The 25,633-nt window shown below is 41.4% G+C and overlaps 1 gene segment (V, D, J or C); it reads right to left on the bottom strand.

The window, feature by feature from the left end:
* Positions 1–25,633, bottom strand: part of LOC102835906 — a 647,474-nt gene that overhangs the window by 187,923 nt on the left and 433,918 nt on the right. Inside the window, 1 exon segment of the C gene segment in view lies at positions 14,670–14,688. Within this exon segment, the coding sequence occupies positions 14,670–14,688 (19 nt within the window).

The raw sequence follows: 25,633 nt of genomic DNA, 5'->3' as shown, positions 1-25,633 counted from the left end.
TTGAGCTTCTTGTATGTTTATTTTTTCACTTTTCAGGATGTTGGAGAAATTTTCTTCCAGTAGTTCTTCGACTATTTCCTCTGTGGACTTGTGTGATTCTTCTTGCTCTGGAATGCCAATAATTCTTAAGTTATTCCTCTTCATGTTGTCCAGCATTAATCTTAGGCAATCTTCTGAATTTTTTATCCTTTTTTCTGTTTGTTCTTCTATCTTAGTGGTATTGAGAGACCTGTCTTCCAGCTCGCTGATTTTTCCTTCTATCTCATCTATTCTATTCCTCTGCCTTTTCAGAGTGTTTTCTATTTCTTCCATTTTGTTATTGATTGTTTGGACCTCTTTCTGTACGTTTTTAATTCTTTCCAATGCTATATCTATCTTGTTTGATTGCTATTGTAGCACTTTCCTGACTACTTCCTTATTTTTCTCAACTCCATTGTAGAGTGTTTTGAAACATTTCATAATCATTTTTCTGAATTCTTTCTCAGGCATTTCCAGGGCCTACCCTCCTTCCGTAATGTATTCCAGGTCTACTTCTAGGTTATTTGTCTCAGATACTTTATCTTTTTTCTGGACATGTGCTGATATGGTCATCTGCTTTTGCTTCTTGGACAGGTTTAATGTTTATCTGTGGCCCTAATTCTTAAGTGAGTATGTATTTTGGTACTTTTTTATGCTTTATGATTTTTTTCAGGAAGATGTGATCAGGGTGTGGTCTTCCAGTTTCCCTCTTTTTATTGCTTAACTCAGAGTGACTTTCACAGGTGTTGCCTGTTTCCCTGGTATATGTCTGCTGGTATTGGTTCTTGCCTGGGTTTTGGTATTTTATAAAGTGTGATTACAGCTTGGCTTTTTGGCAGTGGTTGCTGACTCTTCTTGTGTAATATAGGGAGGCTATGTAACAGCCAAACAACAGAAGTTGGGTAAAAATCAAAAACAAAATCAGAATCAGAAGCAAAAAGAAAAATGGGAGAAATAGAGAAAAAAATTTAAAAGAATAAAAATAAAAATAAAGATTATATATATCAATAAAAAACAAGTAAAATCCAGTAAAAACAAGACTAGATACAGCAGTCTGTGCTGCCCGGTCAAGGAAGCGCCAGAATTCCTCCTGTTCATTTTTTATTGCAATTAGCTTGTTATATTTTTTCCCATCCTTTGACTTTTAATCTGTTTTTGTCTCCGTGTGTAAGATGTGTCTCTTGCAGACAGCATATTGAAGGATCTTGTTTTCTTATCCATTCTGCCACCCTCTGTCTCTTAACAGGTGCATTTAATCCATTTACATTCAGTGTAATTATCGATAGATATTGACTAATTGCTGCCATTATATTTGTTTTTTCATGGTGTCACTGCTTCTTTCTTCTGTTTTTCTTCCTTTGCTGAATTCATGATTTTTGTGTTCTTTCTTGTGAATTCCCTCATATTTTTAATATTTTCATATTCTTCTTGGTTGGCAGTTTTTTTTCTTTCATGGTTTTATATTTATCTCCCCATTACCTTCTTGCTTGCATGGTTCCTGCTGAGAGATCCGAGCTTAATCTGACTTGCTTGCCTTTGTATGTGATCCTTCTGTTTTCTCTTGCTGCTTTCAGAAGTGTTTCCTTATCTTGGAGTTTGGAAAGCTTGACTATGATGTGTCTTGGTGATTTTCTTTTGGGGTCTACCCTTCCTGGAGTTCGTTGAGCTTCTTGAATGTTTATCTTTTCACTTTTCAGGATGTTAGAGAAAGTTTCTTCCAGCAGTTCTTCGACTATTTCCTCTGTGGACTTGTGCGATTCTTCTTGTTCTGGAATGTTGATAATTCTTAAGTTATTCCTCTTCATGCTGTCCAATATGAATCTTAGACCTTCCTCAGAATTCTTTATCCTTTTTTGTGTTTATTCTTCTAGCTTAGTGGTATTGAGAGATTTATCTTCCAGCTCACTGATTTTGCCTTCCATCTCATCTATTCTGCTCCTGTGCCCTTTCAGAGTGCTCTCTATTTCTGTTATTTTGTCATTGATCGTTTGGACCTCTTTCTGTAGGTTTTGAATTGTTTCCAATGCTGTATCTATCTTATTTGATTGTTCCTGTATCACCTTTCTGACTTCTTCCTTATTTTTCTCACTCCATTGTAAAGTGTTTTGAAACATTTTATAATCTTTTTTTTTTTTTTTTAATTCTTTCTCAGGCATTTCTAATGCCTGCCCTCCTTCCAGAATGGAGTCTAGGTCTACTTCTAGGTCATTTGTCTCAGACATTTTATCTTTTTTCTGGACGTGTGCTGATATGGTCATCTGCTTTTGCTTCTTGGACATGTTTAATGTTTATCTGTGGCCTTAATAACTAATTGAGATGTGTTTTGGTAATTGTTTATGCTTTCTGATTGCTTCCAGGAAGATGTGATCAAGATGTGGGCTTCCCTTTTCACTCTTCTTATTGCTTAACTCAGAGTGACTTTCACTGGTGTTGTTTGTTTCCCTGATATATGGCAGCTGGTATTGGTTCTTGCCTGGGTTTTGGCATTTTATAGAGTGTGATTGTAGCTTGGTTATATGGCAGCATTTGCTGACTCTTCTTGTGTAATATAGGGAGACAAAGAGTCCTCCAAAGGCAGAAGGGGGGCTATATAATAGCAAAACAACACCATTTGGGTAAAAAAGAAAAAAACAGCAGCATCAAAAACAAGACTGAATATTGCAGTCTCTAATCACAGAAAAGGGAGGGGAGGGACAGCAGAAAAAGAGAGAATAATAAAATCTATAGCTTAATATAAGTATGTTTTTAATGTCCTAAGTTCCTGCCTCAAAGCTTCCGAGAGATTTTGCCTTTAAACTCTCTTTCCATCCCTTTAGCCCCCTCCTCTTTCCTGTGATATAAAACATAACAAAAAGGGAACAGATCTGAGCCTCCATTTTGGCTGAGTATCTGTACATGTTTGTGGCAGAAGAACCCACCAGCGGTGATGATTGAGGGTGGCTCAGGCTCTCCCTCCATTCCCCAGAATGGAGGTGGGCAAACAGTGAGTGTACCAATTACCAGATACCAAAGAAAAAAAGAAAATCAGAACAAAGCAAAACTGACAAACTATATTGTCCACCTGTGTACCAAGGTTTCCGCGGTGTTTTTCTGTGGTGCCTCTGTGGCCCCTATTTCATTCCGCCGCTTGGTCTCACCCAGGATGTAGGCTCAGGCCTTTGAGCCCAGCCCGGCATATTCAAAAGTATGCAATTTTTAACTTCAGCTCCAAACTCCACAAGCTATAAGCCTTCAAACCTTTAAAATATTCCTATCTCTGTGGTTCCGAGTTTGGAGCTCTGCCCTCGCTCTGCTGCTTTGCCTGGTATTCTGTGCTATTGCTGATGGCAAATTTCACTGCACCTCCACCCTAGTCACCATCAAGCCCCGCCTCTCTCCCCTCTTTTTGTCAAAAAACATTTACCTCTACATTTCCGACCCTCAAAGTAAGTCGTGATGACAATTAATCATTATTGTTCCACAAGAGTCTTATCCCCATTTCCTTTTGCAAGCCTGATCCCAACAGAGAGGAAATCATTCAGTGGAGGTTCTACATACCCCTGCCCCATCTGGGCTCCCTCTTGAATGTTTATAAGCCAGTCACTTCTTGCCTTTTTAGCGCCCCACTCATTTTGGGTAACCAATGTCTATATAACGCATCCCTGTCAACCCTGTGTACTAAGGGGGTGGGAGTGATCCTTGCTGTAATGATTTTTTTCCCTTTATTTGAGCTACTACATCCATACATATGAAATTCTGGTAGTATAGTGGTTATGAATCGGGCTGCTAACCTCAAGGTTGGTAGTTCAAAACTACCAGCGGTTCCACAGGAGAAGGATGAGGCATTCTGCTCTCATAAAGATTTATAGCCTCAGAAACCCCGTGCAGGGTCACCATGAGTCGGAACCGAATCCATGGTACTTAACAACAAAAGCAACATCCATACATATAGGTAAAATTCATCAAATTGTACTGAGTTACTCTTTTTTATTTCTTCCCTCTTCTTTCTTCTTCGAGTTCTGACCATCCAGCCCTCCAAGCCAGATCAAGTGGGTACTATCTGCTAGTATGGGTGTTCTTGTGCATTTCCCCTCATTTCATATGAGCTGGATGTTTCATTCTCCCCTCTAGTCCTCTGTGGCCATGTCACTGCCTCTGGACCTAGGAGTCCCCAGTTCTTGCTGTAACTACTGGACATTCAGGTCTCCTCCCAAGTTCACAGGAGTCTATTGAATGTGGTCAGACTTAGATCCCAACTTCATTGCTGTTTTTTCTGCCTCTTACCCTTATCAGTGACCAACATGGTCACCATTCAGACCACATGCCAACTCATGTATTCCCCTTAAGTCTTAGTCATGGAAGGGAGTTTGCTCTGAGGTGACCCAATGGCCTTGATGGCTCCCAGGCAAACAGCTTGCTTGTTCTTCTAGCAATCAATCATACTGCTATTATTGTTTCTGATTATTCCTGCTGGTCTTTCATCATGAAATATCTTCTGTTCTTCTAGCTGCTCCAGGCTGGTCTATTTGTCATTTCCAGTGGAAATTTCCCACCTCAGACACTTCTGGATGGGATTCTGGTTTCCACCTATTGTCTTATGCAATGTACAAGCTCTGCAGGAGGTCTCTTTCACTGAGCAATTTCTATGCCCCTTTAAGGTATTCCAATCAGTATAATAGGCTGAAGATGGGCATACAAGCTTTCTATTGTGATAGTTCTGGCTATTCTTTTCCCTCCCATTCCCTCAAGAGTCTTTATCACAATGGTAGGCAAGGGAAACCAAAATTCAAAAGACAACCAAGCATCTTAACATTATTCCCCTCTTTTACCATTTCAAACCATTCCTCAATCCCTGTACCCTGAAGCACTGTTATTCCAAGGTTGTGCATACATCATCATTTACCTCTCTCCCAATTAGCCCATGCGAATCTGCTTAACTGTTCTCCCATCTGCCTTGTTCTTGTTCCTCTCCCTCTTCTTGTGTATTGCTGCCCTCTTCTCCCAGCACCCAAGCTTTTCTGTATCTATTCTCTACCCTGTACTCTATCTTCTTCTCCCTTTCTTCCCTCCTCTCATCCCATACATCTAAGTGATCAGCAATTATATACGTAGTTGGGTTTCCCCCCCTTTTGTGTGGGTTCTTTTTCTCAGTCTTTTACAATATTGGTTTTATGCAGCTTTTCTCCTGTTGAGTCTGACTAACTTCAATCAGCATAATATCCTCAAGGTTCATCCATGTTATGCGGTGGCTTTCAGCTTTCTTGTTGTTCTTTATGGTAGCATAGTATTCCATTGAGTGTATGTACCACATTTTGTTTTTTCATTCTTCAGTTGATGGGCATTTAGGCTGTCTCCATCTTTTTGCTATTGTATATCATGCTGCTATGAACATTGGTGTGCATACATCTACTTGTGTTATGGCTCATATTTCTTGTGGGTAAATACCAAATAGAGGGAAGTGTCATATTGCATTTCATTGTGTTTTGACCCACGAACAATGTAGGAGGGTTTCAGTCTCTCCCCATCCTCACCAGCATTCTTTGTCCTCTATTTTTTGATCTTTGCTGTTATTACTGGTGTGAGATGATATTTCATTGTTATTTTGATTTGCATTTCTCTGATGGCTAGTGATTGTGAACATTTCTTCATGTATTTGTTGGCTGCCCAGATCTCCTCCTTGGTGAAGTGTCTGTTCCTATCCTGCGACCATTTTTTAAATTGGGTTTTTTGTCTTTTTCTTTTACAGGTGTTGTAGTTTCCTATATATTTTAGAAATGAGTCCCTTATGTGATGCATTGTTGCAAAAGACTTTTTCTCATTTTGTGGGTTTCCTTTTTATTCTTCAGGTGAAGTCTTTTGATGCACAACAGTAAGAATATTGTTGGAATCTGGATCGGGATTGCATTATATGTGTAAATTGCTTTGGACAGTACTGACATTTTCACAATGTTGAATCTTCCTATCAAGGAACATGGTCTGTTCTTGCACTCCTGTCATTCTCTTTTGGTTTCTTGTAGTAGTGTTTTGTAATTTTCTTTGAATAAGTCCTTTGTTTCTCTGATTAAATTTATTCTGAAATATTTCATCCTTTAGGCAGCTATTGTAAATGGTATTGCTTGCTTAATGTCCTTTTCAATACTATCGTTGTTACTATAGAGGAATCCAACTTTCTTATTATGTTGATCTTATACCCTGCCACTTTTCTGAATCTTCCAATGATATCTAGTAGTTTATTTACTGAGTTTGTGGTTTTTTATGTATAGGATCATATTGTCTGTAAATGGAGAGAGATTGACTTCCTCTTTGCCAACTTGGATGCCTTTAATTTATCTATCATGCCATATAGCTCTGGCTAAGACTTGCATAACAATTCTGAATAGGATTGGTCACAAAGGGCATCCTTGTATGTTTCCCGTTTGCAGAGGGAAGGCTTTCAGTTTCTCTCCATTGACAGTGATGTAGGCTCTTAGTTTTGCATAAACACTCGTGATTATGTTGAGTAATTTCCCTTCAATTCCTGTTGAGTGTTTTTATCAGGAATGGATGTTGGATTTTGTCAAATGCCTTTTCTACAACAACTGATATGATCATGTGGTTCTTTTCCTTTTCCTTATTTACATGGTAGATTACATTGATTGTTTTTCTAATGTTGAGCCATCCTTTCATCCCTTTTATGAAACCCACTTGTTCATGATGTATTATTTTTGTGATTTGGTGCTGGATTCTGTTGGCTAGGATTTTGTTGAGAATTTTTGCATCTATGTTCATGAGGCATATTGGTCTATATTTTTCTTTCTTAATGATATCCTTCCCTAGTTTTGGTATGAGCATTCTGCTTGCTTCATAAAATGTATTATGACGGTTTCATCCTCTTCTATAATCTGGAATAATTTGAGTAGAATTGGTGATAGTTCTTCCCTGAATATTTGGAAGCACTCACCCATTAAGCCATCTAAGCCTGGACTTCTTTGGTTGGGATTTTTTTTTTTTTAATGAACTGATCAATTTCTTCTTTTGTTTTGCATCTGTTCAAGTTTTCTATTTGACTCTGAGTAAGGTTATGTAGGTTGTGCTTTTCTAAAAATGTGTCTATCTCTTCTAAATTTTCGAATTTGTTGCAGTACAACTCTTCATAGTATTCTGTTACTATTCTTTTGATTTCATTTGGTTCCTTTGTGACATCACCCATGTGGTTTCTAATGCAAGTTATTTATGTCCTTTCCCTCTTTTGTTAGTTTTGCCAATAGTTTGCCAATTTTATTAATCTCTTCAAAGAATTAGCTTCTTGTCCTGTTAATTGTTTCTATAGTTTTTCTTTTTTCCATCTCATTTATTTCTGTTCTTATCTTTATTATTTCTTTCCTTTTGGTGACTGTAGGTTCCCTTTGTTTGTCTGTTTCTAATTGCTGTAGATGCTGTGTTAATTTGGGTTCTTTCCTTTTTTTGGATGTGCACATTTATCGCAATAAATTGTCCTCTCAGCACTGCTTTCACCATGTCCCAAAGATTTTGATATGTTGTATTTTCATTTTCATTCGTTTCTAGGAACTTTGTGAATTCATGTTTTATTTCTTCTTGTACCCAGTCTCTTTTCAGCACGGTTTTATTCAGTTTTGATGCATTCAACTCTATTTCCTTGTTCTTCCTATTGTTGATTTCTAGTTTTATAACATTGTGGTCTGATAAGATTCTCTGTAGTATTTTGATGTTTGTAAATTTACGGAGGCTTGTTTTGTGACCTAACACATGATCCATTCTGGAGAATGTTCCATGTGCCCTGGAGAAGAATGTATATTGTGCTGTTGTTGGGTTGAATGCTGTGTACACATCTGTGAGGTCAAGTTGGTTGATTGTGCTGTTTATTTCCTCTGTAACTTTGTTGAGTTTCTTTCTGGTTGTTCTGTCCCTTTTAGAAAGTGGCGTATTAAAATCTCCCACTATAATTGTAGATTAATCTATTTCTTTCTTCAGTTCTAGTATGGTTTGCCTGATATGTCTTGGTGCTCTTTCATTGAGAGCATAGATTTTTATTTTATTAGATTTTTATTATGGATATATTGTCTTGCCCTTTGCTCATGCAATAGTGTTCTTCTTTGTCTCTTATGCTGCTTTTTGTCTTAAAGTTTACTTTTTTTGAGATTAGTATTGCCATTCCTGCTTGTTTTTTGTTGCAGTTAGCTTGGTATATTTTTTTACATCCTTTAACTTTTAGTCTCTTTTTGTGTATGTGTGCAAGGTGTGTCTCTTGCAGGCAGCATATTAAAGGGTCTTGTTTTCTTATCCATTTTGCCACTCTCTGTCTCTTCACTGGTGCATTCAATCCATTAACATTCAATGGAATTATCGATAGGTATGAATTAAGTGGTGCCATCATGTTAAATTTTTGGTAGTGCTGTTCTTTCCTTTGTTATGCATGTTTTCTTGTGCTCAGTTTGTGATTTTTGTGCTATTTCTTGTTGGTTTCTTCTTAGTTTTCATGTTTGCTTGTTCTGCTTTGAAGTTCATTTTCACAGTACATTGTGAAGTATCAACTTTCTTTGGGGTTACCTTACAATATATTAACTTTCACTCCATTTAATGGACTCTATTGTATCCTGTAATCTACCTGACATCATCACCACCTAGATCTCTGTTGCTACATTTATCCCTTCTTTGACATTGATATAATTTTGGTCTTTGATTGACTTCCCAGCTCCTTTTAATTCATTTTTGTAGTTTTGTTCTGTTCTGGACTCTGCTATCTGTCAACAAAGTTCTAGGTGATGTTTTCACGCCTATGAATCTCTGGTTATTGTCTGTTCTTGTTGGTTTTCAGTCCAAAGAAATGCCTTTCGGATGTTTTAATGTGCTGGATTGGTTTTGATAAAAATCTCTTAGAACCTGGAATGGTTGATTGTACCATCGTATTTGATTGATAGTTTTGCTGGATAGACAATTCTTAGTTGTTAGTTTTTTTTTCTTTTAGGGTTTTGTATATGTCTCCCCATTGCCTCCTTGAGTGCTTGGTTTGTGATAAATAGTCAGAGCTTAATCTGATTTGCTTGCCTTTGTAAGCGACATTTCTCTTCTCCCTGGCCACTTTTAGGATTCTCTCCTTTTCTTCAATTTTAGAGAGATTACTATATTATCATTAAGGAGCTCTGGTAACGTAGTGGTTACAAATTGGGGTCCTAACCTCAAGGTTGGCAGTTTGAAACTACCAGCAATTCCGTGAGAGAAAGATGAGGCGATTTGCTCCAGTAAAGATTTCACAGCCTTGGAAACCCTGTGTAGGGTCACTATGAGTCGGAACCGACTCCACGGTACTTAACAACAACAACTATATTATCATTATTATAAACATGATATTATATAAAATATAATATATATATTATATATCATTATTATATCACTTGGTGACTTTCTTTTGGGGTCTATCCTTCCTGCAGTACATTTGGCTTCTTGAATGTTTATCTTCTCATCTTCAATATGTTAGGGAAATCTTCCAGAAGCTCTTCACCTATCTCCTCTGTAGAATTCTCTGATTCTTCCTGTTCCAGAATGCCAAAAATTCTTAAGTTGTTCCCCTTCATGTTATCCAGGTTGAATCTTTGACTTCAGATGTTTTTTTCTTTTTTTCAGCTTGTTCTTCTATTTTAGCACTATTGAGAGATTTGTGTCCAGATGGCTAGTTCTGGCTTCCATCTCTTCTGTTCTGCTCCTTTCCCATTTCAGTGTATTTTCCATATCTGATATATTATTATTAATCATGTTGCCAATACTGTTTCAATATTGTCTGATTGCTGTTGTAGTATTTTCATGACTTCTTCCTTATTTTCTTCCACCCCTTTTTGGAGTATTTGAATTTGTTTCCATATTATTCTTCTGAATTCTTTCTCAGGCAAATTCCTGCTCTTTCTCTTCTGGGGAGCCTTTGTCTGTTTTCTGTGCATTTGTCACAATTATACTTTACTATTTTTTGACATGTTTTGAGACACTTAGTTGTGTTTGAGATCTTTTGTTTGTCACTTCCAGTAGCTATGTGAGTTTTTAAAATGCTTAAATGGATGTTTGTTGTTGTTTTAGTAAGCTTACTGTGTATCTCCTGGTGGACATGATCAAGATTTACGCTTCCCTTTGTGCATGTAATGTTTAGCAGCTGTTATTGGCTCTTGTCTTGATTGTGGAATAATATGGGGGTAAGCTTGTAGCTTGGCTATATGGCCATGATTACTGACTGTTCTTAGGTAAGGTAAGGAGAAAATGCTCCCACCTCCAGGAAAAATGTGTGAACAAAAGGCCCAAAAGTAGAAGCAATATAAAAGCAGAGACAAGAACCTCCACTTTGAACCAAAAATAAAACTGTGGCCGACTGTCCAGCCACCTTGCTACATAGGCAGTGTGTGTGCACCATAGAAAGCTCCAGGTCCACTCATTCAGGCCCCTCCTTTAGTCACCCTAGAAGTGCGCAGATAGATATTGAGAAGTTTATGGGAGAAAGATTGTTTACAATTTTTGACTCTGAGGGTCAATTAAGTTTCTGTGTGCACACAGTGTAATTCTTGAAATAGTTGTGTCTTTTTTATGTTGGGGTTTTACAGATAGTTCACTTGGTTTGTCTGTCAGATTAAACCTGCTTTTTTTTTTTTTTTTTTTTTCTTCTGGGTAGGCAGGTGTTAATGGTCCTGCAGAAATTAACTTTAGGGCTGTGACCCACAGGCAGAAGTTAAAAGCAGCAGCCAAAGGATCTGCCTGTGAACCAATGGGACTCTTTCTCTCTGTGCCATAGGAAAGTTGTGGTCTCAACACTGTATTTTTTTTTGGAGGGTGCGCACCCACCCACCTGAAGCCATCCAGGCTGGGCAAAGAAGACATGACAGAGAAGAGAAAGAAAGAAAGAAAAGAAAGAAAGAAAGAAAGAAGAAAGAAAGAAAGAAAGAAACTGTATAGAATCCCCTCCACACCTCCTTTTGCAAATGTCACTATGCCACTTTTATTGCCTATTTCTTGTGCTAGTCTGGCTTTAGCTCCACCCACTGACTTGTGCTTGGGTGGGATGTCTGCAGAGGGAGTCCTGTGCATTGAGCGTTATCAAAAATGTAATTTTTCATTTATATCATGATTTTTTCACTGGCAGTTGCGGCAAACTGACATCCTGACACTTTTGCTAGACCCAGAGCTCTGGTGAAGTTTCATGAGAGCTGTGTCTCTGGGTTTCCACACCCTCCCCCACAAAGCCTATCCTACCTGACTCTATTTTGCCATCGCCAAAACGGAAGTCTACAACAGTTACTTTTTTTGCCCTGTGATGCCTGCATGAGGTCTATTACTTGCAGTGGCACAGAGCTGACCAGCATTAATAGGAAAGAAGGTTGTATGCCACACAAACATGCTCTGATGCTGGCTAGGAGTAGTAGGACTTCTGCTGAGCTATGGATAAGCATGTGATAGAGTAACTGCAAGAGAATCCACTGGAGCTCAGTTCCTACCTGATTTCATCTGGCTCCTAATTTTGCCAGACTGAAAATATACTCCTATGGGACTGGCACTGGTGAAGCTGCTCTTTCTTCACTTCCCTAAAGGTGGTCAGATTTCCAGCACTATGTTCCTGATTATGACCTCTTTGAGACATGGCTTTGCAAAGACCTAGGCACCACCTCATGTCTGGCAAGAAGCTCCTGTATCTGTCCATTTTGAAATTCACCCCAATGTACTGCAGTAACACCCAAGGTGAGTGAGTATCCATCGTCATTATGCATCAGTTGCTTTAGGAGAAATATATCATGCAGAACCTGGAGAAGAATATCATGCTTGGGAAAATAAGGGGTCAGTGAAAATGAGCAAGACCCCAATGAGATAGATTGATATAGTGGCATCAGCAATGAGGTCCAGTGTAGCAACAGTTGTGAGGATGGTGGAGGACTTGGCAGTGTTTTCTTCTGTTATGCATAGAGTCACTATGAGTCAGAACTGACTGAATGACACCTAACAACAAACAACAACATATCCTGGAAGCCAGCAGAAGCAGGTAGTCAAATCTAAAGTGAGAAGTCAGGGTTTTTGTAGCCCAGAGGAAGGGAACACCTATGACTGTGATTGTAAACATTTCCTTTACTCTGTGGGAGGGCATGGTGTACCATTTGGAAAGAGATCTGTGTCCATGGAGCTCCTTTCATCTGTGGCTTTGGTTCAGTTGTGTCCTGAGGCCCTGGCCCTATCAACTTCTGGGCTGGCCTCCTGGGTTGAGGCTTCTGCTTTCACCCTTGATTCATTTCCTGAGGTCCTGGCCAGGGGACTCTGCTCTTTTGTTGTATTCTCCCTCAAGCAGTCATGGATGGATGGTGCCAAAAAACACAGCTCCATGGAGGGATAGACAGGTGAGAGGGACAGAAGTTGTAGCTCAGAACATGAAGTGATTACAACACTATGATGGGATGTGTTATATTTTATTTATTTATTTATTTATTATTATTATTATTACAAATTCACTTAGGATCATGCAGTATAAATTCCATGATAAAAGCATTATTTTCACCTGGTGAACAATTTATAATATAAGGGAGCATGTCAGTGGACTGGCTACGTCCCTTCTTTCTATCTATTTTTGGTTCCCACCTGTGATCACAGACACAAGTCTGAGGCTTTCTGTATACATACATGTTGAAGTATCAGAATATATCAGTTCTATCTTCCTTGCCCAAATCTGGTCAATAGGCCACCAACTACCTCATTCCCCCATTACTGGACCTCCTTTTCTGTGGTATCAGTGTGTCATCATTCTGTGTGTCTACACTCTGGCTTCCATAGGTGGGTTTCAGGTTGGATGTGGTGCTGATATGCACTGCTGGAATGTGTTCCACAATACTTCACATGTGCTTTGGTGGCAGTTTTTGATTGGAGCTGTATCACTGTGGCTATAACAAGTACTACCAATGCAGTAGCCGTAGCACAGTGACATGTGCCCCAACACAATCCTCCTGTCTAGAACAGCAACTTCTTCAGTGGGGATTGCAAGTGTTTATGAGGTCTTGATATAGAGCTCATTGAGGAGTGATGACACTGGCCAGTCATCTGGAGTCAAGAGATAGCTGCTCTCCAAGCTACTGTGTGTGGCACTGTTAAATGCTGGGGATTCCACTATGATCAAGGAGAGTCTTCACCTTGGAAGGAATCCTTTGTGGAGTTATAATTTCTTTAGGCAATAGTTTGCTACCAATTTTTTTTTTTTATCATTTAAAATAATTCTATGAAGACTGCCTAGCAGTTAAATGGTTTTTGTCTTTATCTAATATTTACTAGTCATTCTATTTCCTTTATATAAATTGTCTGTTATATACATTCATATTTCAGAGTTTTAATAATTTTCTAGGTAGTTTCTATAAATTCCTTGCATCTAATGATATAAAACTTTTGCATACCAGCTGGTTTTTGTTGTTGTTGTTAGTTTATTAGTTGCTTTTAAATTGTGATTATTTTTAAGTATAAAGAGCCTGAGCATGTGATCTATTTTTATAGTCTGTGCTTAGCAGTAGAGCCTTGTCTGACTGTGGTGATTCTTTGAGTCTGTTTCTTTGGAACCTCCATCTTCTGTCTGGAATGCTGGTTCAGTGTCAAATGTTGTCCTCTTAGAGGTCTACTCTGACTGGGAATTCAATTTGTTTCAATGTATCTTCCAGTTACTACTGAGATGTTGATGATTGTTGTGATGACCAATTGTTGTTGTTAATAGTTCTTGAGTCAGGTCTGACACACAACAACCCTGTATAGGGTTTCCAAATAGTGATTGGTGAGTTTGAACCACTGACTTTGTACTTCAAACTGACCTTAGGTTGAGTGCTTATCCTATGATGCCTCACCAGCATGACCGGTTGTTGTTGTTGTTGGTGTACAGTGGAGGTGGCGCTGACTCATAATGATCCTGTATAGAGTTTCTGTGGCTGTAAATCTTTATGGGATCGGAGAGTCCATCTATCTCCCATGCAACAGCTGATAGTGTCCAACTGCTGATCTTGAGATAAGCAGCCTGACGTAATCACTATGCTACCAGAGCTCCTTAGGATGACCCATTAATAGTTCCTAATTTAATTTTTAAAAAACGTTTTCTTTTGAATTGGGTTGTTGTTGTTGTTAACAGCCATCAGGTCAGTTCCAACTCATAGCAACATTGCATAAGGTGTCCAAGGAGAGTCTGGTGAGCTTGAACTGCCAACCATGCCTTTCCAACTGACCTTACATTCCACTGCGTTAACCAACAGCAACACACCAGGTAGAAGTTTGCAAAGCAGAATATTAATTTTACATTTCAAATCTTTTGTTTCATCTCACTGTTTGCTATTCCCTCTATGTAACAACACTTTTATCCAAATTTGTCTCTGTGTTTCCTGTTTCCATTTCTCTTTCTTGGTAACTGGCTGGACAGAATTTGTCTATTAGAATTTCATTTATGTCTTTCATTTTTCATTCATACATATATTAGTCCATGTTTCTCTTTGGGCAGTTTTCTCAGATTTTGTTATCAGTGGCATAGTTCATTAATGATTGTGTTCTGTATTTGCAGAGTCCTCATTTGAACACGAGTCCTGCTGCATCAATAGTGTTCACAGTGGAGCTGTCTCATGGAGCTGGCAGTTTGGACATGTGACAAAGGGTGATGAAAGCAAGGTCTCTTTGTGAGGACACTCCCACTAGAGGTGAATAATACAATGTCTTTGCCTGGGGAAGCATCACACGGGGGGGGGGGAGCTGTAGAAATGGGACAAGAGAGATGAACAAAAAGAATGGCAGAGACAAAAGAGAGACAAAATCAGAAACAGGAAGGCAGCGAAAGAGAGAGAGTGACAGAAAGACAGACATACAGAAAGACAGAGACATATAGAGAAACAGAGAGGGTGAAATAAATAAAGATATCAAAAGATGACAGAAACCAAAAGGAATAAAGATAGGGAAAGGTAAGACAAAGACAGAGAGAGACAGAGAAAGAAAGAGAGTCAGAGAGATAGTGAGAGAAACAGACATGGGAGACATAGAGAAATAGAAGCAGACAATAGGTATAGAGAGATATAGACAGAAAGAGAGACAAATAAAGAAACAAAGAGAGAGCATTTCCCTGGAGCTCAAGGACGTAGAGTTTTGTCTTTTTTCTTAGTGCACATTAAGGCATCGGCGCTAGTGTGAGTGTCTTATCTGATTTTAGATCACTTGGTCACAAGCATCTTTGGGATGTGAATTGTGCACTTGTTTCCTGAGGAACTGGGTGAGAGTAGACATTAAGTAAGGCACATCAGAAATGGATATTCTGGGTGGAGGAACGTAGGTGCCAATATAGCAAGAATAGGTCTGTTGATGATGTGCTCATTACTAGTGAGTAGTACATTAGACACACGGTGTATGATATCTGATTTAATTCTCACAAGTCCAAGTAGAAGGCATTACTATTATTGTTATTATACTTATTGTTATAATCTGTAATCACATTCCAGTGTGCAGTTGGAGAAATCATGGTATTTATGCTTAAACCAAGAAGGCACCAGAGAAGAGAGAGGAGAACTGGCTCTGGATTGGCATGGAGAAAGTTTTCATCACTTCCCTGCGTACACACACAGGGGCTGGAATCTCATGGAGTTCAGGTATAATCAGGGTCAAAGTGTGACATTGAGTTTTCTGGGCTTTCCTGGCTGACAGTTTCTGGGTATTGGACACACCATATCTTACTTTCTATGATCATTGAGGTGACAGGAGGAGCAGCCCTTGTCTATTCCTGTACTCTCTGGGACTAAAGGGTCTCTCAGGCTTCTCTTTGGGACCACCAAAGGATCATCAGATATCAGACTTTTTTCTTGTCTTCTGCATATTACCTGGGGAGCCACCAAGGAGGGTGCTGAGAAGTGTAGGGGAAACTATTCTATGGACTTCTGCTCCTTGGGAAATTGTGGCATCCCATGGTGGTTGTATGCCAAGGGCCAGTGACCATTCCTACTGCCCTATGCTGAGTGATGTGGCCTATCCTAATGGCTCCAAGGCAAGGCTGCACTCTCTTTTTGAGACCACATCCTCATGCCCTGTGGTTACTGTGGCAGCTCCCAGCACATGCTGAATTAGCTGCCCCCAGAAAACCTTGCCACAAACAGTGGTGGCTTCTAAGACTAGTGATCTATGAGTTAGTGATGGTGTTGCCTTCTGTAATGATGAACAATCAATGAGTGCATTTCTGTAGTCCTTCAGAGCCATAGTTATGTCCAGGGGCTAGTAAAGTCCCTTAATATATTAAGGATCATGGTTCCAACCTCTGAGACCTTTGGGAGGACATCATGCAGTGGCTAGACACAGCCCACAAATGGGGTTGGTGGCATTCAGGCAGTTTTCACAGGGACTAGGGAACTGTGGTAATTACCAGTTCTCCACCACAATGACCGTTGTTGTTGTTAAGTGCTGTCTAGTCAATTCTGACCCATAGCGTCCCTGTATAGGGTTTCCAAAAGCAGCTTGAACCACCAACCTTACAGTTTAAACAGATGTGCAGTCTGGCACATTAACTCTCAGTGCCACACCACAGTGATAGGGGCTTAAATATTATTACTGGTCCCTATAGAACTAGAGAGTCACAAGGGTCCTGGTAGAGGTGGGTCAGGTATGCCTGGGGGCTGAGCCACAAGTGAGTGAGGGAACGTACTCCTATGTAGAAAGGGTGGAGGCTTAAAGGAGGCCACCTGGGAAAGTGTTGCAGGCACATGCTCTTGGCTCATGACTCAGAGTCCTTGATCTCCAGAATTGGTCCCAATGGCCTGGGTCAGCAGCTGTAGCTGTTGATTCCCTCCCTAGTAATGTAGGAGATCTTTCCCAAAGCCCTCTAATGCTTGTGCCTGTTTTTCAACAATGAGAGAGTGTGATATAGCCAGCAGGGGATGCGGGTTAATGTGTTTGCATCCCTGATTCTCAGCCACAGGCCTCTCAATCTTTGCCTAGTGCCAGGTCTGACCCTGCACTAACTGTTTAAAAATCCTTGGATCCAATTGATTATCACATTACTCTCTAGCCCAAGGTTGCCTTCCGTTAAGTGGGCTAGACTCTCAGAGGGACGTTCTCCAACTGCCGGTGGCATATGAAGGTGTTGGGGTTTGTGTGAAACTAGAGGTTGTTGCTACAGCGTTGTCACCATGGTCATCAGAGTAAGCATATACCACAGACTGAGAATGTCTAATAAGAACTGGGACTGAAACTTGGGAAGAATGCTTATATTCTCAGAAGCACAGAGGATCTAGAAAGCCAGTTTAGCTCTACAATTAAAGTCACAGTTCTAGCTGGTGGACTAGAGTGAAAGAGGAGGCACTTAAACCTACAATCATTATGGAATTGTCTTTCAGAACTAGGATTTAGAGGCGAGGAGGTACTGGGTAGTCAAGGCTGTGGGGTGCCCAAGGTTGAGTTTGTCAATGAGAGGAAATGAAGGACAGGAGAACAAAGAAGACAACTTGGTTTCTCTATCCAACCTCAGGAAACTGGGGGGTTTCCTGCATCCAGCCAGCAGCAACTCCTTTTGCCCTGTGATGCCTGCATGAGGTCTATGACTTGCAGTAACACTGAACTGAACAAAATCAAGTAAGAAAAAGGTCATATGCTAGATACAGCACAATGCTCTGGTGCTGGGCTGAGGTAGTAGGGCTTCTGCTGAACTTTGGATGAGTCATATGATAGAGGAACTGCAAGATAATCCACTTGAGCTCAGGTCCCACCTGATTTCATCTGGCTCCTGATTTCACCAGACTGAAAATATACCCCTATGGAACTGGCACTGGAGAAGCTGCTCTTTCCCAATTCCCTAAAGGTGATCAGATTTCCAACTTGACATCCCTGATTATGACCTCCTTCAGACATGGCTTTGCAGAAACCTAGGCACCTCATGCCTGTCAGAAGGTCTTGGAGACCCTGGGGTAGGTGGGATTCATGAAAGGGTAGGTTTCAATTTCCACACAAACAAGCCCTGTCTGCAGTGTTCCCTAGTGAACATCTTGACCCAACGGTAGTGTTCTTTCCTCTGCCAGCCTCCAGAAGATCCCAGGCAGAGCTAGTACACACTCCCGACCTTAACTTACTTGGAGCACCCCCTCCTATGCCAGGTTTCTCTACCTTTTGGTATGGGCATGACCACTGAGGGACAATGGAAATAATGCTTTCTTGAGCTATGATCTCTCTCTCTGTCTATGCCTGGCTTTGCTGGACATAATGGTGTCTGGAGTGTGGATATCTGTGCATGGGGACCTTGAGCATGGGTGTCTGGAGCTGTCTCCTGTCTTCTGTGACTTCCTGGGGCTGGGTATGTTCTGGGAGCCAGAGTGGCTGAATACAAGTGAGACTGGGGTCTGTGTTTGGGGTGGTCTTGAATCCTCCATCTCTGGGGTGGGCAGACATTGTCCCTGGGTCTGGTGCTAACATTGGATGGAAAGGCTGGGAACTGAGGGGTGGGTTTTTGTCACTTGTCTGTCACTGTGGTAGTTATAATGTACTGTGGGAAGGACCTTGACAAAGAAAGTCCCCCGTTCCTGCCCTTTTTCTGCTCTAGTACCCAAGGAGAGCCAAACTATCCCAGGCAACCAGTTCTTAGGACCACAGACTTCTGATCAATATCTATGGGTACATGGGGCAAGCAGGTGACCAGGTCTAGCCCTTCCTCTACTAGTTCCCAGGCAAGGATCCAGTGTGATGTTGCACTTTAAAGGAATCACAACCCCTGGGTTTTGGGAGTATACAGCCACATAGAGGGGAATAAATGTTTTCTTTTCTAATTCCTGGGAAAGAAGGCTTCTGGAAGTGGCCTGTCTCCTTTTGGCCATTCTCACTTACAACTGACCAGCTGACCAATGATCTAAGACACTGAAGAAGGGAGAAGATCTTTTTTAGAAAGTTGTTTGTTTCTGATATGTGAGCATAGTCCTTCGTTAATTCTGAGGGGATTTTGAGTGATGTAGTAAGCCACGCACGTTCTCTGAAAATTAGGCAGGTCCAGGGACCCTGCATGTCTTTTACCTTGAAGGTACTTACAGGAAAAGTGATCTGCCAGATCCTGGCTGCTGGGATCAGCTTTCCAGCTTCATGTTGGCTCTGTCACGCCTTGATTATATGACTTGTATGGATTTTCCTGGTAGGGTCTCTGTGGTGACCCTCCAGGGGTGTGGGACCAAAGGGCTATGCTATGTGCCATATGACTGTGGCAACTCCAAATCCATGGTTCTGTGTCTTTGACAAATAAATTACCTTTCTTACAGTGTGTTGTTGTTAACTACCTTCAGTTGGTTGTAACTCTTAGCAACCCTATATGGAGTAGCTGATGGGTTTGAATTGTGAGGAGTCCAATGCTTATCCTACGTTGGCACACCACGACTACAGTTTAGGAGGCTAGAAGTTCAAATTCAGAGCACTGGCTCTAGATAAAGGAACCTTGTTGTTTCTGTGGGTCAGGCTTTGGGTTGCTGACCATAGGTTGGCAGTTTAAACCCATCAGTATCTCAGTCAAAGAAAGATGAGTCTGTCTATTCCCATAAGATTTTTTCCCCCCATAAGATTTTGTAGTCTTTGAAGTCTTATGTAGATCACTATGACTGAGAATCAATTCAATGTCAGTAGCCTTTTTGGGCTCTCTCTTTTGAATCTGGGGGAAAGTCCTTGTTTCTTTTCCATTTCTAATCCTAGGTTCCTTGGAAGATCATGTGGTGTGTATCATATACAGATATTTTATTGCTTTGTCTTCTATTTATATCTGAAAAAAGATGGACTCAGACACTGGATAAGCACTGGAGCGCTCACTGCAAGGTTGGAGTTTCAAACCACCAGCTGTTCTTTGGGAACTCTTTACAGGTTGCTATGAGTCAAAACTGACTTGAGAGCACTTAACTACAAGAAAAACAATAACATAACAAATAAATTCATGTACAAATGTGATTTTAGCCACAGGTCTAGAGGTTAGGATTACAGCACATATGCTTGGGAAACACAATTCAAACCATAATGCTGTTCATAATCCTGGGTAGGTCTGCAGCATCTATTGGGAAGGGCTGGAGAGCAGGGGTGGCTTATTGTAGAATGTTGTGAGGTTGTGGCTGTGACAGCTCACAAGACAACAAGGAGACGACACACAAGATCCCAAGAAGACCACACCCCTACTCCACTCCGTCAGAATGACAGCTGGCAGCCCTAGAACATAGATCTGAACTACATGACTCTGGACTCTATTCCTGAGAGGTTGCTCGCTGAAGTAACTGGGGGCCTCTTGATGTTTTACGGTCACTATGTTACCTGGTCCTGGGACTCCCCATGAGCTCATGGGTATCTGTCCATCTTAAAAATCAGCCCAATATATTGCAGTAACATCCAAGGCAAGTGAATACCCAATGTTATTATATATCAGTTGCTTGAGAACTGACATTGTCAGGAGGGACCAGTCCCTGGAGAAGGATATCATGCTAGGCATATGAGGTGTCCGTGAAAAAGGGCAAGGTCCTAATGAGATGGATTTGTATAGTGGCAGAAGCAATGAACTCCAGTGTAGCAACAGTTGTGAGGATGGTGCAGGACTGGGCAGTGTTTTGTTCTGTTATGCATACAGTCACTATGAGTCTGAACTTACTGAACAGCACCTAACAACAAACAACAGCATATCCTGGAAGCCAGTAGAAACAGGTAGTAGAGTGTAAGGTGAGAGGTCTGGCGGGACATGGAGAAGATTTTCATCACTTCCCTGAACACACAGTGGGTGGAATCTCATGGAGCTCAGGTTTGATCAGGGTCAAAGTGGGACATTGAATTTTCTAGGCTTTCCTGGCCTACATGTTCTGGGTACTGAACACACAATATCCTACTTTTTGTGGTCATCAGTGCAACAGGAGGAGCTAACCTTGTCTATTCTTGCACTCTTTGAGAATAAAGGGTCTTTCTGGCTTCTCTTTGGCACCACCAAGGGATCATCAGAGAGCACACTTCATTATAGTCTCTTGCATATTACCTGGTGTGTCACCAAGGAGAGTGCAGAGAAGTATAGGGGAACCACTGGAGGTAAGGAGCACTTACCTCTGCCACTATGGGACGTCCACCTGCTGGGAAATTCTGGTGGCCCATGGTGGCTTTATACCCAGGGCCAGTGACCATTCCTACTGCCCTATGCTGTGTGATGTGGCCTATCCTACTGGCACCAAGGCAAGGCTGCACTCTCTCTGAGATCAAATCCTTATGCTCTGTAATTGCTCTCGAAGCCCCAGCACATGCTAAGTCAGGCATCCCTCAGAAAACCTTGCTGCAACAGTGGTGGCTCCTAAGACAAGTGGTCCATGTGGTAGTGATGAAGTTGGATTCTATAATGATGAACAAGCAGTGAGTGAATTTCTTTAGTCCTTCAGAGCCTTAGACATGTCCAGGGGGTAGCAAAGTCCCCCCTTATCATAAGGATCATGCTTCCAACCTCTGGGACCTTTGGGAGGACACCATGCAGTGGCTAGACCTAGTCCACAATGGGGTGTGTGTGATTCAGGTAGTTTTTAGCAGGGACTAGTGTACAGTGTTAATTACAAGAACTCCACCACAGTGATAGGGGATCAGATATTACTGCCTGTCCCTGTAGGACTAGTGTGTCACAAGGGTCCTTGGAGGGATGTGTCATGTACCCCTGGGAACTGAGCCATGAGTGATGGAGGGAAGGATACCCCTTTGGAGAGAGAGTGGAGGCTTAAAGGAGGCCACCTGGGAAAGTGTAGTTGCCCATGTTCTTGGCTCATGACTCAGAATCCTTGATTTCCAGGAATTACCTAGGTCAGCAGATGTAGCTCTTGACTCCCTCCCTAGCAAACAAGGAGATCCTTTCCAAAGTCCTTTATTGCTTATGCCTGTTTCTCCACAATGAGGGAGTGTGATATAGCCAGCAGAGGATGGGGTTAATGTGTTTCCATCCCTGATTCTCAGCCACAGGCCTCTCAATCTTTGCCTAGTACCAGGTCTGACCCTGCACTACCTGTTCAATAATCCACTTGATTATCACATTTACTCTTTAGCCCAGTGCACAAGGATGACCTCCCTTTAGTGGGACAGACTTTCAGAAGAGTGTTCACCAACTGACTGTTGGCATTGGAAGGTGTTAGGGTTTGTGTGGAGCTAGAGGTTGTTGCTACAGTGATGCCAACATGGTCATCAGAGTAAGCATATACCACAGCTTGACAATGTTTAATGAGAACTGAGACTGAAACTTGGGAAGAATAGTGATATCACCAGAAGCGCAGAGGGTCTAGAAAGCAAGTTTCACACTGAAACCACAGTCAGAGGGCTAGCTATGGGGCAAGAGTGAAAGATGAGGTACTTAAACCATCAGTCATTGTGGGATTGTCATTGAAAACTAGGAATTCAGGTTGAGAACATGCTGGGCAATCAAGGCTGTGGAGTTCTCAATGTTGAGGTTGTCAATGAGAGGAAATGGAGGACAGGAGAACAAAGAAGACAACTTGGTTTCTCTGTCTAAGCTAAGGACACTGGGGGCTTCCTGCAGCCAGGCAGGAGGAACTCCTTTTTTTTTTAGATTTTATTGTGAATTATGTGGGTTTACATGGGAAAATATCTGTTTTACATTCATCCTATATCATATTTCATTTCATTGCAATAATGACAATCACCTCCATGCATCATCAAATAACCAAAGGTACACACCACAGACATGCAACCCCATCTGTCAGCACACAGCCTCTCTCACTCCCTATGCCCTATGTCTCCAGCCACTCCATCTGTCCACGTCATCATCTCAGTCTCCATGCCTGGCATCACTGGCTTTCTGGGTAGTGTCACCCTCTCTGCTATTCTCACTTGATGGTCCCAGATGTTGCAGACCGTGTAGGCCTGGTCAGAGGTTCGAGGCCCTATAGGCCCGGGTGTAACAGATCTAGCCACTTGGCAGTCAATAGCAAATTGTTTTTCATCTTAGTGTTCAGTTACATTTATTAATTTAATACATGGAGCCCTTGATAATCCACAGATAAATTCTCCCAAAGCCGAGACTAAAGGTTTCAAAGGTCAAGCCTTTCTCCAAAGGATTAACTAAAAATATCTTAGCTACTTCACAGTTCTTTGTTCTACAGACAAAAAAGCCATCCTCCCTGAATCTCTCCCAAGTGTTAGCTATTCAGCCAAGTTCCTGAAAACCTGTCTCAGGAAGCTGAAACAGCGGGTCTCCGCCCAAGCTTTTGTCCTTACCTCTCACATTCCCCAAACTGAGCTCAGGGGCTATAGATACGTTAATTGAGCCTGAGAAGCCAAGTTGCAGGCCTGGGATTCGAACCAGCGAAGTACGATGTAAAGTTACCTGAATGTCTAGAAAATTACTGATGTTAGCTGTATCCTGTTTTAGTCCCTCCCAGCTTGGTGTGAAGCTCCTCCCCTAAATAAAACATAGGCCCAGGCCTCCCCAGGTGTGCATTACAGGTTGGAGGGCATGCAGTAAAGATTGCAGGGCAGTGAGTTGCTGCCTGCAGAGGCCACGATGCCTGTACTCCCAAATCTACCCACCAGTGATGTATCCACCCTGGCTTTGGGGTGCCTCATTGTCTCCCTTCTTCTGTTTGTCTGTGTATTCTTTTGCTATCTCTATCGCCGCCAGGTATCTCCACCTCGTGAACCGAACCCCTATGTCGAGGCCAGTCCCCGACACCCAGACACCTCTGCTCTTGGACTGAAAAAACAAGCACTCCCCTCCTTTTGTTAAAAAGCATTTACCTCTACATTTCTGACCCTCACAGTAAGGTCTGATGGCAATTATTTATTATTGTTTCGCAACAGTCTTATCCCCATTTCCTTTCACTACCTGGTCCCAACAGACAGGAAATCATAAAGTGGAGGTTCTACATAACCCTGCTCCATCTCGGCTCCCTTTCAAAAGTTTGTAAGCTAGTCACTTCTTGCCCTTTTAGCTCACTGCCCCCATTATTTGTAATTAATGTCTAAGTTACACATTCCTGTCATCCCTGTGTACTAAGGGGTGAAAGTGATCCTTGCTGTAAAGGTTTGTTCCCTTTTTTGAGCAACTACATCCATACATATAGGTAAAGTTTATCAAATTGTAGTGGGTTACTCTTTTTTTTTTTCCTGCCCTCTTTCTTTTTCTAGTCAAGTTCTGATCATCCAGCCATTGAAGCCAGGTCAATTGGATACTGTCTGCTAGTATGGGTGTTCTTGTGCATTTCCCCTCACTTTGTATCAGCTGGATGCTTCATTCTCTGCTCTAGTCCTCTACGGCCATGCCACTGCCTCTGGGCCCAGGAGTCCCCGGGTCTTGCTGTAACTACTGACCATTCAGGTCTCCTCCCAAGTTCACAGGAGTTTATTAAATGTGGTAGATTATTAAATGTGGTAGTTGGTTAGATTCCAACTTCATTGCTGTTTTCCCCCTCTTCCCCTTATCAGTGACCAACGTGATCACCAGCCAGACCACATGCCTACTCATATATTCCCCTTCAGTCTAAGTCTTGGTAGGGAGTTTTCTCTGAGGGGACCCGATGGCCTTAATGGCTCCTGGCAAACATCTTACTTGTTCTTGTAGCAATCAATCATACTGCCATTATTGTTTCTAATTATTCTGATGGTCTTTCTTTACGAAGTATCTTCTGTTCTTCTAGCCACTCCAGGCTGGTCTACTAGTCCTTTCCAGTGGAAATTTCCTACCTGAGATACTTCTGGATGGGATTCTGATTTCCACCCATGGTTTTATGCAATGCACAGCTCTGCAGGAGGTCTCTTTTACTAGGCAATTTCTAGACCCCTTTAAGGTATTGCAACCAGTTATAAGCTGAAGATGGGCATACAAGCTTTCTATTGTGATGTTTCTGGCTATTCTTTTCCCTCCCATCCTCTCAAGTGTCTATATCACAATGGTAGGCAAGGAAAACCAAAATTCAAAAGACAACCAAGCATCTTATCCCTCTTTTACCCTTATAAACTATTCCCCAATCCCTGTATCCCAAAGCGCTGTTATTCCAAGGTTGTACATATATCATCATTTACCTTTGTTCCACTTAGTCCATGCGAACCTGCCTAACTGTTCTCCCATCTGCCTGGTTCTTCTATCCCCCTTCTTGTGTATTGCTGCCCTCTTCCTCCAGCACCCAAGCTTTCCAGTATCTATTCCCTACCCTATGCTATATTTTCCTCTCCCTCTGTCCCCTCCTCTCATCTCATACATCCTGATGATCAGCAATATATATAGTTGTGTTTTTTCCCCCTTTTGTGTGGGTTCTTTTTCTTAGTCTTTTACAATATTGATTTTATGCAGTATTTCTCCTTTTGAGAATGACTAACTTCAATTTTGGAATCAGAAAATCAAAAAGGAAGAACATGGTCAGCATTTCTCAAGCTGGGGAAACTGAAGAAAAAATTCAAGCCTCGACTTTCATTATTGACAGATTCTCTGGGCAAATTATTGAATGATGCAGAATGCATCAGGAGAAGATGGAAGGAATATGCAGAGTCATTGTATCAAAAGGAAATGGTTAATGTTCAACCATTTTAAGAGATACCATATGATCAAGAGCCAATGATACTCAGGGAGGAAGTCCAAAGTGCATTGAAGGAATTGGCAAAGAACAAGGCACCAGGAATTGATGGAATAAAAATTGAAATCTTTCAAGAAAGTGAGGCAGCA

Source organism: Chrysochloris asiatica, unplaced genomic scaffold (genome assembly GCF_000296735.1).
Source record: "Chrysochloris asiatica unplaced genomic scaffold, ChrAsi1.0 scaffold00260, whole genome shotgun sequence".
NCBI classification, from domain to species: Eukaryota; Metazoa; Chordata; class Mammalia; order Afrosoricida; family Chrysochloridae; genus Chrysochloris; species Chrysochloris asiatica.
Note: the sequence above shows the minus strand (reverse complement) of the source record. Positions and strands in the feature narration are given on the sequence as shown.